The following is a 13,922-nucleotide window of genomic DNA, read 5'->3' as shown; positions in this document are numbered from 1 at the left end:
ACTTCAAAAAGCCCAATTTCAGCCGAAAGTAGTTTGAAGTAAAACTGCTCAACCACAGAGGTCTCTTCCACGTTAGTGGTTAACAAATACGGTGGAGGTATGATATCCAACTCCTGCACACCCACAGGAGTTGGATATCATATTATACACCCAATCTCACTCACCCATTGCAAAGTACAACTTCCTATATCCATGCAGATGCTGCCATCTTGGTCTATAATTCCCTGTGCTTACCATAAAACTGGGTGCAATATTGTTATTATATGCGCAGAGAAATGGCAAACTGTTGCAGTCACCTGAATTTTTCAAGTTCCACCGATTCAGTTGATTCTTGCCACTGAGTTTTGGAGGTGTGGATCTTTCCAAACTTCTGCTGGGTCTTTGGTGTGCTGTTAACTTTTAATGCTGGGAGCTTTGAATAGAGATAATTTGGATTCATTTTAAGTGAAGCAATATTTAATAAATACAAAATATAGATATAAGAATATTGGACAGATAAAACATAATACTCATTGAAATATGTTTTTCTATATGACACATGTATGCACTCCCTTATTTGTCTAATGTGTGCTAGTGGGGTAGTTTGCTTACATTTGTAAATGCATTGGGGCAAACCACCCTACAGAGTCTCAATCTCTCACTTTAGGCTCATGGCCAGTGTTGGACTGGGGCATGAACAGCCCACTAGGGGAATGCCATTTTTGGAGCCCATTCTTATGGCTGTGGTGTGCCAGAGGCTTTGCTAGCCATTAGGTATGCATGGTGTAAGCCCCTTGGTAAATAGATATAGTACAAACTGCTAGTCTATGCATAATAATGTACCATATTAGGAAGAACAACGCACTGGAAAATACACCATATGTATAAAATATAATTCAAGTGCACAGCCTAGAAACTTGGTGCGCCCCCAGGCAGTGGCGTAACTAAGTTTTGGGCGCCCCCCCGCCGTTAGGGGGGGGGCGCCCCCCCGCCCCGCCAAGCACCCCCAATCCCCCGCCGCCCATGCAAACCTCCCCAATCCCCCGCCGCCCCGCCGCCCATGCAAACCCCCCCCCCCCCCAATCCCCTGCAGCCTTACCTATAGCGCTGGTCCCGGCGGCTCCGTTCTTCTTCTGCTGAGGACCACCACAAAATGGCCGCCCCCATACAGCAGACAGTTTCAGAGAACTGTGCGCTATATGGGGGCGGCCATTTTGTGGTGGTCCTCAGCAGAAGAACGGAGCCGCCGGGACCAGCGAGATAGGTAAGTCTGCGGGGGATTGGGGTGGGTGTAACTATAGCACCGCAGCCCCCGGCGCCCCCACATGCACAGCGCCCCCCCCCCCGCGGTGGCGGGGGCTGCGGTGCTATAGTTACGCCGCTGCCCCCAGGCAGTGGGGCCTACTGGATGTTTTCCCTGTACCCCTATGGGTCAGTCCAACCCTGCTTGTGGTTAAGAAGAAAGAGGTGTCTGTGAATATACAAATATAATAACAGTTACTGTGGAGGGGTGTGCTGCTGCCAGTGTTAAAACTAATGGTTACCAGGCCCTCTTTTCTGATGGAAATAAAATGAAGTAGATCTTTATTTACATCTTCTAATTTTTATCTGCAGCACCTTTCATAGCCCGTTGTTTCCCATGGCATAAGAGCTGATACTCTTGCATTGTTTTCTGGCTCTAAAAATCTAATTCCCCCCCCCAAAAAAAAATCATACTAAGGGGGGATTAAATCCAGGATTCCGACTGTCGGAATGTCTGACAGTTAGAATCACGGACATTTTCGTCAGCTTCCGACACAAATTCCTGTCAGGAAATATCAGCAGAGATTGGATACCCCCTAAAGCTGTGTGTACACTGTAGGGAATAGCAATGCGCGACCCCGTGGATGCGGTGGATGGATGTGGATGCCAGTGCAGGCAAGGCCTATGGCCAAATACCCGCATAATCAAAAATCGCTCCGTGCACTTAGCAGCAGCCTGCCCATGTGTGCACCTCTGTACAATACCTTACTTCTGTACTATACACTCTTAGCTCTCTCACCTTCATCATCACTGGCTTATCTCTGCATTAAGAAGCCTTTGTTTCGGTAATCACAAGCACACCGTACTCGATTATTTAGAGTGGAAGCAGTGGTGTAAGTTCGACCCAGGTGCCTGGAGGCAAAATGAATGCTGGTGCCCCCCCCCCCCCCCCCCCCAACCCCTCAAATATATATATGTATGTATAGGGTTTGGGGAGGCACCAGCATTTATCTTGCCTCCAGACACCCAGAGAGGATCCGGAGGCAGCAGGGGGAGAGCCGGCCCGGGCAAACTACATGTGGACCCCCGATGAGGATCCGGCAGCAGGGGGGAGAGACAACTAAACTGTGGCACTCCAGCTGTGGTTAAACTACACATCCCAGCATGCATTGCCATAGTTTTAGCATTCCCTAACAGCAAAACTGTGGTAAGGCAGGATGGGACTTGTAGTTTCACAACAGCTAGATGGCCAGGGTTTGCCAAACCCCCAAACAAGGGCCCCTCTCGCTGCATTCCCTGGTAGGCCCTTCATGTCCCAGTCCGACACTGGCACATAGACTTCATCTGCACACATAACCAAGCCCAACCACAGTAACATTTAGTACTGACCAACAGTTTACTAGCACCGGCAGAGACTGTAAGCATGCCAAGAACATTTCTAAAAGGTAAACAAATTACAAAATGAAGTCTTTGGTGAATACAACATGCTATTGTGTTTTCCAGTTAACATGTCCCTGTGGTATAATTTGTGTGTACAATTTCAGACACACTGTATGAAACTAATAAAAGAATATAAAAAATGGACAAATTCAAAAGACATTGCACATATAAAACTAATTGTATGCATTAAGGGGGTAATTAAGGTTGGTTTGCAAAGCACATTTGATTTGCTAATGGACAAAACCATGTGCACTGCAGGTGGGGCTGACGTACAATTCATCTGGTGATCACTGGACAATATTACATTGCTATATAGAAACCTTTGATCATATATAGGCTATAGGTGTAATAAGTGGCACTGAGAGGGGATCGACAGGTGTGAGCCCGGCTGCTCAAGGGGTTCACTGCCCCCAACCCCCCTCCCAAAGTATACATATTATAAGACCGGCACTATCCTCACAGTGATATCTTTGGGAAGATGGCACCAGCTCATTGAAGCAAAAACTCTGGCACTGTGACAGAGGGCCTTATTCTAGTTCACTCTTTCTGACAAAATCCTTCTTAGATGGACAAAACCATGTGCACTGCAGGGGGGCAGATGTAAAATGTGCAGAGAGAATTAGACTTGGGTGAGTTATTTTGTTTCTGTGCAGGGTAAATACTGGATCTCACTTTGAAGTAAAACCCTGCCCAAATCTAATTCTCTCTGCACAAGTTACATCTGCACCCCCGCAGTGCATATGGTTTTGTCCATCTAAGAAGGATTTTGTCAGAAAGAGTAAACTAGAATAAGGCCCAGAGGCTTTGCTCTCTAGTGAACATGCGCCATCTTCCCAAATATCACTGGGAAGATGGTGCTGACCAAGCAGGAGGGATCTGCTTCACGCAAGCAAGGTTGAAAATGAGTTCCCTCTCCAGCGCTCCCTTTTATATTAAAATGGCACCCCCTGTGGAGCAGCCCCACCATTATTTATTTTTCAAATGTTATTATTTTTAGGGGCCTGGACATACCCGGCATTGCTCTCTGCACCCCTGTGTGCCACTCCACCCCCATAGTGACACTGGTAAATTGAGGCACTTATATTTGAAAGAGGGAAGATTCTGACACTCTTTCAAATGATGTGGCCTACTAGTAGCTATTGTCTAGTGATGGCCTGTGATCATCAGGCAATGGGCCTGATTCATGTTTGTACTGTACGCAAACAAAAAATAGTACCTTTGTGTCTGGAACAAGCTATGTTGCCATGCAAGGAGAGCAAATCCATTTATATTTTTTCTGTGCATGGTAAATACTGACTGCTTTTGCATGTAGCCCACAAATGTTAGACAGCTTTATTTTTACACTGCAATTTAGATTTCAATCTGAACACACACCATTCAAATCTAACTCTCTCTCACATGTTACATATGCACCCCTGCCTGCCCCGGAGGCTGTGTGGGGGAGAAGGAGGGCTGGCAACGACACAGACAGCACAGGGTCAGGTCGGCTAGAGCTGGCAGGCAGGGGTCCCTACGGTGTATGCAGGGGCGGATCCAGGATAAAATGACAGGGGGAGCACCATGATACATGAGGGTTTAGGTGGGGGAGGGGCGGTGTTAGTGGTGCCAGTGTACATGCTAAGAGAGCGGCAGAGAGAGGGTGGGAATGGGATTAAAAATAGGCCCTGGCATTTAAAGTATGCAGGCCCACCATGGCGACAAAAGTGAAGGATGCAGTTGTGCGCGCGCCAAAGGTGCGCTCCGGAAAAGGGGGTGTGGCCACTCAACAGGGGGCATGTCCTGGAGTGTAGTGTACAACACCATATACAACTTCTACACATTATGCAACAAAATACTAGACCCCATTATACTGGCCCCTTACACATGATGCCAAATAGAATGAGCCAAAATTCACATAATGCTACATGGATTAAGCCAAAATTCAAATAATGCCACATGGATTGTGTCAAAATTCACATAATGCCACATGGATTGAGACAGAATTCACATAATGCCACACAGATTAAGCCAAAATTCACAATATGCTTCATAAACAGGGACATTGTCCACCAAAGGCGCGCATTAAACATTTGCACCATAATGTCCATTACACGTTAAATTACACACCATTATGTCCATTATGTATTATGCCAAACACCATAATGCCTATTAAAAATGATGCTACATAAGTGCTGCTTATTTACATGCTCAGAGGTTCCATGCTCGTTGCCATGTGGGATTACATGCTCATTGCCAAGGGGGAATACATGCTCGCGGTAAATGGGGGACGCCAGGCAGAAGTGATAGCCACTGACAGTGGCAGAGCCTGGCTGTATTCAGAGCACTGCAGGTCCCGGCTATTTGAAATAATACCCCTTTCACACCAGAAAATGCATTCCCAGGTTGGCCCCTTTTACACCAGCCTAGTCCCTGCATTTTCTGGTGTGAGGGGGAGAGAAAACCACCCCTCCCCCCCTTTAACCAGTTATCTCATTTAACCGGCTATATCTTTGGAACCAACTGACCCATTTACATGAGACAAGTATCATATTGAAGAACTTTTGAGTGGGCTTTGAATGATTTTGGTCCAGTGAAACTGGAACGTTTGGTTCCAGAGTAATCTGCCCTCATAAACATGAACAGCCATGAAATTAAACCACAAGCTTCTGTGATGCCAGGGGGAGAACTGGCAGCCGTCAGAACCGGGTGGGGGTCGGAATTGACGGGTCCCATATTATCTTATGGGGAAAAAATGTTACAGCTTTGCCAGGCGATATCTCCGGTTCCCGGGGGGCTAGAGACACAGGACTGGGCTCGTTGGAAAGCCCTGATCCTCAGCTACAAAATGAAATGACAGTGGGGGCACGTGCCCGGGTGCCCCCCCCCCCCCCCCCCCGAATCCGCCACTGGGTGTATGTGAGATCAGTGGCAGGGTCCCTGCGGCGGATGGGAACTAGTAGCTCACATCCGCAGCAGGGACCCCGCCGCTGATCTCACATACGCTGCAGGGACCCCCTGTCCGTCGGCGCTAGCCGACCTGACCCTGTGCTGCCTGTGTCCCTGCCAGGGGGTCCCTGCAGCTGAATACTGGCCGGAGAGGAGACAGGGCAGGCAGAGAAGTGCGGGGAGCGCTACGCTGGTCCCGCTCCATGCATATGTAATGAGTGGGACCAGGCGCAGTGAATATTAATGAGCGGCTCCCCGCCCCTCTGCTGACGTCATGTGTAAAAAAAAAAATATTACAAATTAAATATATATTCATGTGCTGCAAGCATATGAATCCAAATAGCATGACCCTTCACAGAATAAAAGTACAATCCCCCGCCGCCCCGCCGCCCATGCAAACCCCCCCAATCCCCTGCAGCCTTACCTATCGCGCTGGTCCCGGCGGCTCCGTTCTTCTTCTGCTGAGGACCACCACAAAATGGCCGCCCCCATACAGCAGACAGTTTCAGAGAACTGTCTGCTATATGGGGGCGGCCATTTTGTGGTGGTCCTCAGCAGAAGAACGGAGCCGCCGGGACCAGCGAGATAGGTAAGTCTGCGGGGGATTGGGGGGGGGGTGTAACTATAGCACCGCAGCCCCCGGCGCCCCCACATGCACAGCGCCCCCCCCGCGGTGGCGGGGGCTGCGGTGCTAAAGTTATCAGTGAATCCAATTTTCAGTGAAAAGATTCACCGCAGAGAGTAAAAAACGGTGACTCCTGAGCATTGAATACTGCCCTATGATTGCAATCGGACCCAATTTAGGGTCCAATTCAGGCTGGCTCGGTTAGTTGCGAACATCGCAACTTACCAAGCAACTGAGACCCCTCCTGACGCCCGTCGGAATAATGCCCCCCGTTGCCTCCAATTCCCATTGGTAAAATGCGAAGGGATGTGTAATGAAGACACATACCTTCACATGCCTCCGCTGCAGGATAAATAATTTGATGGTCGCTGATCATCGAATGATTGATCCTGCCTTTGCAAATAGAAATCAGTTAAAACGGACATCCTGTGACATCAGCCTCTTGCCTGCGTACCCATGGGAATGGCCAGCGTTTTTATGTGGATGCCAATAAAACGACTGGAGTTCCCATGGGCAAGCCCCATTGCCAGTGCCGTCTGCACCCAGCCCTCCCTCCCTGCAACAAACGGCCTGGCGAGAGTGTAGCTCACCAAGAATGCTTGTTGACGGGGTCTGCACATGCACAAACACACGCTTGCACATGTGCAGACCCCCAAACATCCCCCCAAACATTGGAACGGGCCCAAACTCCCTCCGTTCTGAATTAATCAAAATTAGGCCCTTAATTCAAACCAAGTGATTCAATTAACACCATAACAAGATACAATTAGTTGTGGTGATGGGTTTTCCAATGGGCGTGGGGCATATTCTTGATGGGTGCCGGACGCGGTCCCGACAGTCGGGATCCTGACAGTCATTTACCCGACCTCGGGATCCCGACTGTCAAAACTCCGACAGACGGTTGCCCGACGGCCACCGGCTATTCTCCCTCGTGGGGGTCCACGACCCCCATGAGGGAGAATAGAATAGGTGGCGAGGGTAGCGAGCCATCGTGCCCGCAGCGTGGCGAGCACAGCGAGCCCGCAAGTGGCTTAATTGCGCTCACCATGCTGTCTGAGTCCGGGCAGTCGGGATCCGGACATCGGGCTAATGACTGTCAGGATTCGGACTGTCGGTAGCCTATACCACGCCCATTCTTGATGACTACTGCAAAAGGCTTAGCATTTGGAGTTTTGCTTATACATTAGCAAAAAAATTAGCTATATACAGTACAGTGTACATTTTATATTTTAACTGACAAAATATCTCCAGCAGATAAATGAAACAACATAGGAAAATAAAGTGGAACATATTACCTGCTGTTTGCTTGCCTGTACATTTAAGAGAGACCAGAGTTTTTTGAGATCAGAGCATTTCCTAATAAAAAAATAAAAATTAAAATTACAGTAGATGCTGGCATATCTTCTAATAAAATACTTAGAAAAAAAATAAATTTAATACAGAAGAACACTATACAATATACAGTATGGTATGCTGTGTTGTGAAACACAATTTTACTGTTTAACTATTCTGTACTATTTCCCAGACCTATGGAACCATATCACACACAGTGAAACTTTACAGAAGAATCATTTAAGTGTCTTTTTATTTTTATGTGATTTTAAAAAACATTCTTCAATCTTATAAACAATTTTTATACCTTTAAAACATTTTGGGGGAAATTTATTAAGGTAAAATCGTATAAAAAATTAGCATTTTCATAGTAAAATACGAATTTTTAAGGTGTATTCGTATTTTTGGCATTAACATTGCCAAAAATATGCATATTCAGGAGCCACTAGGCCGCAAACCATCCAATAGCGCTATTTGGGGGGCGGAGCCGCATGATGTAAACAAAGACATTGTGCGGCTCCTGCCCAGTCTGGCTTGGTACGCGTAGTCGATTTGTTTTTTTGCCAAGACCCCCGGGGATGCTACTTGGAACGAAGAGGATGTGATCTTCGCCAGGACACCAGAGCCCCAGGACACCGGAGCCGGACCCCTGGACACCGGACCCCGACCTGGGGACCTACCTACAGGCTCAAGATAGGTAAGTATCAGTATGTGTGGGCTTTGGATGTAATAAAGCTTATTTTTCATGTGTGTCAGTGTGTGTTTATTTTACTATTTCTATTACTGTGGAACTACAAGAGCCAGCCAGTGGGCCCTTTAATGCCCTGCATGCTGGGACTTGTGGTTCTCCAAGTCCCAGCATGTGGGGGAGGCTTGCTGGGACTCATAGTTCCACAGTATTAGACAATGGTTAATTCTATCTTTTACACTTTATCAGCTTGATGCCCACCGCCCAGGGGCATCGAGGACAGCACCAAGCTTCAGCCTGGCCAGGTAATTTCTGGAGGGGGGGGACCCCTTTATTGGGGGTCCCCACTCCCCCAGGACCCCTGGCCAGGCTGACCGGTCAGAGGGCTGAATGCTTTGGCCGGGGGGACTTGTATAAAAAGTCTCCCCCCCGGCTGTGGCATTACCCTGCTGGCTGGTTGGGCCTGGAGCTGGTTCTTAAAATACGGGGGAACCCCTAGTCATTTTGTCCCCTGTATTTTGGGAACCAGCCCCGGCCCTGGGGTCTGGGTCTGGTTTTAAAAAATACAGCGAAGCCCTTTCTCAATGCTTTCCTGATTTTTCAAAAACAGCCCCGGCACTTTCAGCCTGGTGCTGGTTACGGCGGGGGGGGGTTCCCACACAGTTTTTTTAGTTTAATTAATTAATTTTTCTATTTTTTTTTAACACACTGCAGCCTGCAGACTGATCAATGCTGGCTGCCTATGCAAATTCGTATTAGCAGCCGTATACACAGCCGCTAATACGAATGGATACGCCATCGGGGATTAGAAAGCAGTCATATTTGACTACTTTGTAAATTCTCCTCCGGAACACAAATTTGCATACAGCTAAAACAGCCATATGCAGTCGTATTCATAAGAATACGAATACGAAAAATCGTATTTTTATTCTTAGTAAATTTCCCCTTTATGTCCTTATCTATGTGAAAGAGGTCAATTTCTAGTGGAGTGAAATGAGTGATACTCAGCAATGTCTGTATATTTTTAATTGTGCATTTCTTGTAAGTGGACGCCAATAGCTTCCTTTAATAGAGCAAAGCAGTCTAAAGTGCTACTCAGAAAAGCTTTGATTGATCTGGTCCAAGTTAAAACATGGAAGGCTCATAGATACAATAATGTCCCAATCAATGTAAACTGTCTCAAACGTAAGACTCATACACACTAGATGATTTTGGTCACAATATCATTTAGAAAGGACTTTCTGAAGGATATTGGTCACAATATTGTCCAGTGTGTACACTGTGCATCATTAACGATGCGCGCTCCCATATGTCGTTAATGACCCCTCCCTAGTCCAGGCATGTTTGGACAAGGCGAACAACGACATCCACGCTGTAGCATGACAGTTGTTTCCCTCGCTGTCCCCAAGCCGTCGGCTCCGTCAGTTGCAGCATCGGAAAGTGTGTATGCACTTTCACATGCCGGTCCCCCCTGTTGAGTCCTGCCGTCACCAATATCGGCGTCAGCGGGATCGTCTGAATGTGTATGGGGAAGAAGAATTTTGTTGGTGTCGACCTGTACTTTAGAATTGTCCGTTACCCAGAACAAAAGCGCAGAATCTAATGTGCTGGTAGTTTTCACCAGGCCCTCTCTATAGGTTACTAAGTATGAGGGTTGGTATACAATAGAGTTGGAACTGATAACACAGGGGTGACAGGACCCAGAAGCAGAACACAGGAGTGGAAAGAACCGGAAACAGGACACAAGCGTGAACGGAAATAGGCACAGAATATCACAAATATGGTTTTCTGGCACTTTTCAGTGCTCAGATACTCCTTTTTATAGAGAGATTACAATTTTGTGTGAAACTTGAGGTTATGTTTGATGAGCGTATCCCAATAAAATTTTAAACAGGAGGACAAGAAGCCAGCAGAGAGAAAACACTGGTCGACACAATAAGACTGACACAGATGCCAATGGGTCCTTGCCACAATAGGTCCATAAGATCCCTGAGAAACCAGTGCCATCAGACCCAGTAAGTGAATTCCAGCATGTGACAGTAATTCATGTTATCTATTTCTAAATATCTAGCAGTGATTCTGCGTCAAGCACTAAGAAGAAATATGATTGGTAACTTGGATAACAAAATAATAATGAATAATAATAATAATAATAAAAGTTGCGGTTTAATGATTTATTAACCATGGTAGCAACAGATGAATCCAAGACTATATCCCACTTTCAGGATTTTACAGTGTAGTTTTGCACTTCCACTCACCACTAAATTCACCAACATAACATTATACGGCATACAGCTAACAAACCTTGAAGATGGTCCTTGTTTTTTGCTATCAGATGTCTTTTCTGTTTTTTTCCCTTTTTCATCCTGATCCGGCATTATAAAAAACTCAGTTCATGGAAATGAATTTTCTATTCCTATAATAAACATATAAGTTATAATTTAACCATTGTAAAGTATAAATTATGAAGAGGATATAAGGTAAAGCCATACACTGACAAACAAATCATAGAAACATAGTAATCAAACATTTGAGATTATATTGGGCCTTATTCTGATCGGTGCGGCCGGATCCGAATATGCGGCCAGGACCGTGCGTGCGAAACCCCGCCTTCCATACGGATCGCCAACTCCGTCCGTACGCGGTAAGAAGCTGGCCGAACGGACCGCACGTGTATTTTTCATGGAATACGCCTCCTCCATCTCAGGGAACCTCCCCCATCATTAGATGGTCGCAGACCATCGAATGCAGGACCGAGTGGTCCACCAGCTCCCGCAACCTCAGACCACATGGACATTTTTCCGTGCAAAAGCAGAGATCTGGGCGGGCAGCTGACATCCGGCGATGTCATATGTCCGCCCCCTACACGTGCGTCACAGCCGCATTACCATACGTACGCCCAGCGTTTGCATGGGAACGCCCATGAAACGCGGGGCGTATGCATATGGTAATGAGCCCAAATAGCCCTTCACGCCCCTCTCCACCCCCTGTTCGGAGTGTTCACATTTCATGCGGGATTTGGCCGTACGCCCCGCTCGCACATGCGCAGAGACGCCTCTGCACATGCGCAGACACAAAACATCGGCGGTACGAACGCACGCGGATATTACCGCACCAACCAGAATAAGGGCCTATATTATACCAATGTGTCAGCGTGATATCTCCAGTATATTATCTTCTGAAGGGTATGCAGTAGATAGACAATATCTAGCATGACAATCACTAGGTCGACCACTAATGTTCGACAGTGACTAGGTCGACACCCAAAAAGGGTTGACATACCTTAGGTTGACATTGCAAAAAGGTCAATATGAGTTTTTTTTTTTTTTTTTTTCTAAAAAGGTGGTTTTTCATACTTTACTATCCAAGTGGGCATAGAGTGGGAACATAATAGTATGCTGAGCGCAGCGAGGCACCGTGCCAGAAGCATGGCGAGTGCATCATGTCGACGTACAATTACACAGACACCAAAAAAATCATGAGAAAACTCATGTCGACCTTTTGACTAATGACCTTGCCTATGTCGACCATAAGCTTGTGTTAGAGATACTATCACCAATCGCCGTCCCTTGCCAGTCGTGTTCTCTGACAGAATGGGGTGGGTGCACACGAGACGCTTGTGCGCCCCGTTCTGTCACAGTATGTAGCAGCCCGGCTCTGCCCCTCCACCCGCTCTGCCCCAGCCTGTCCTTGCTCCCTATATATAAACAAAGGAAGCGCTTGATATATAAAATACACATACACATACACATAGCTGCAAAGCTACTATGTCAGTCACTTCACTGGTTACCTGTATTCTACCGTATTCAATACAAAATTATTTTACTTACACACAAAGCCATAAACCAAACTACACCAACATACATCTTCTCTTATTTCAAAATATCATCCAACACGACCTCTACGCTCCTCCCAAGATCTGCGTCTCTCATCCACACTCATTACTCACTCCCATTCCCGACTGCAGGACTTTCTTCGGGCTGCACCCACTCTGTGGAATGCCCTCCCAAGCCCAATAAGACTCTCCTCCAGTCTCCAAACCTATAAGCGTTCCCTAAAAACTCATCTCTTCAGGCAAGCTTATCAAATTCCAGAACCAGTCATAGAACCTTGCGTTCTGGTGGAATCGATGCAATAAAGAATACAGTATCTATCCTTATGTATCAATGCCTATTTCCCTATAGATTGTAAGCTTGCGAGCAGGCCCTCCTACATTTTGACTGTCTGTAAATACCCTGTTTTGTTGTATCACTGTCCCCTATGTAAAGCGCAACGGAATATGCTGCGCTATATAAGAAACTGTTAATAAATAAATATAAAAAAGCAAACAATTTAAAATCACTAATAAAGCTATCTAATGATTTTTTGCATATTATTATCTTAATGACCTGATTAACTCATATTGTCGACTACTACAAATTTAATCCGTGAGTGTAGTCACAATCCTCTCAGTATGGGGCTCCTTCATATTAGAAGGTAATTTAAGTCCAGATAAGTATATTTGTACCGGGACCTGTCACCAAAAAGTTTTGTCTCACCCTTGATGGGTATAGAATAATGTGTCCTCCACTGGATCAAAAAGCCAGTATACTTACTCAGGTATCTTGATAATACTCAATCCTCACAGTGGTGGTATTGTGGAAATATCCCTGGCTGTGTCGTTTGCACAGCGTCACAACAGCCAGATGAGATGTGACACCGCACTATAGAACCAACAGCAGTGGAGCGGACGCTGATGATGTGATGCGCTGTTCTAAACAGCCGTGTTCTCAGGGCCAGTGTAAGGCTTCTCAGCACCCTAGGCAAAACTTTAACCTGCTCCCACCCCCCAAAAAAATCATGTGGTCCTCCCAGCCCCCCCAGGAAGGTGGGAAAGTTCCCTGCTTTTTCCTGAAGGCCCTCTGCACCCTCCCCTTTGCCACCCACAACAGAGTACAAGGAGGAGGGGGCAGCAATGTAGGGAAGTATGTCTCAAGAGAAAGTATGGCGGTGAGGTCTTAGAAGTTCCACAGTCGCCACCTGCATTAAGTACAACAAGGATCCTCATAGACATCCTTGATGTTTTGATTTGCAGACTTGGTGGCGACCCCCCAGATCCTGGCACCCTAGGCAGATGCCTAAAGCTGCCTAATGGTAGAGCCAGCCCTGCGTGTGCTGCTCAATACTGACCGATCCCTCTGCCTAGTGGTGCATTCACGGCTGTCCCGCTTGTAACCGTTGGCTCAACCAGGCATGATTGTGACTGCTTGGGCTGCATCACCGATGGTGGAATCCTAGGGTCCACTCTGCTTTGTTGTATACTCAAGGCTAGTACCGCTCCTGACTGTCAGCTCAGCCGAGCAGAGTTATGAGCGTTGAGGCTGCGGCACCAATCAACAGGCTCCAGCATCCATTCAGTGAGCCTGGTGTGCCAGTACCGATAGGGGATGATGACAGGTGGCAGGTGAGGGTCCCCAAGTGAGTGTATCAGGTCAAATACACCTTAACGCGTTTCTCCGCATCAAAAGGCTGACGGTTTCATCAGAAGGTGAATTGATGTGCTTCTCACTCGATATTTAAAAGACCAATGGCCAATCATTTGCTTGCTTTAACTAAGTACTTAATAAAACACAGGTGTACTCATGGTTTACTCAACCCTTCCGCAGGTGTTTCTAAGTAGTGCACGTTACACATTACTAAATCTCATACATC

At 46.8% G+C, this 13,922-nt stretch overlaps 1 protein-coding gene across 4 annotated transcripts in view; it reads right to left on the bottom strand.

Annotated features, from left to right (window-relative positions):
• NEK10 (NIMA related kinase 10) overlaps positions 1-13,922 on the bottom strand; it is a 335,666-nt gene that overhangs the window by 307,686 nt on the left and 14,058 nt on the right. For all 4 annotated transcript variants that reach the window (XM_083188708.1, XM_083188706.1, XM_083188709.1 and 1 more), the window contains exons 2-4: positions 10,536-10,647; positions 7,507-7,567; positions 297-412 (exon numbers count right to left, since the gene is read on the bottom strand). In XM_083188708.1, the coding sequence (XP_083044834.1) occupies positions 297-412; positions 7,507-7,567; positions 10,536-10,609 (251 nt within the window). In that variant the 5' untranslated portion in view covers positions 10,610-10,647. The remainder of the gene's footprint in view (positions 1-296; positions 413-7,506; positions 7,568-10,535; positions 10,648-13,922) is intronic.

Source organism: Crinia signifera, chromosome 5 (genome assembly GCF_055691185.1).
Source record: "Crinia signifera chromosome 5, ASM5569118v1, whole genome shotgun sequence".
Lineage (NCBI taxonomy): Eukaryota > Metazoa > Chordata > Amphibia > Anura > Myobatrachidae > Crinia > Crinia signifera.
Note: the sequence above shows the minus strand (reverse complement) of the source record. Positions and strands in the feature narration are given on the sequence as shown.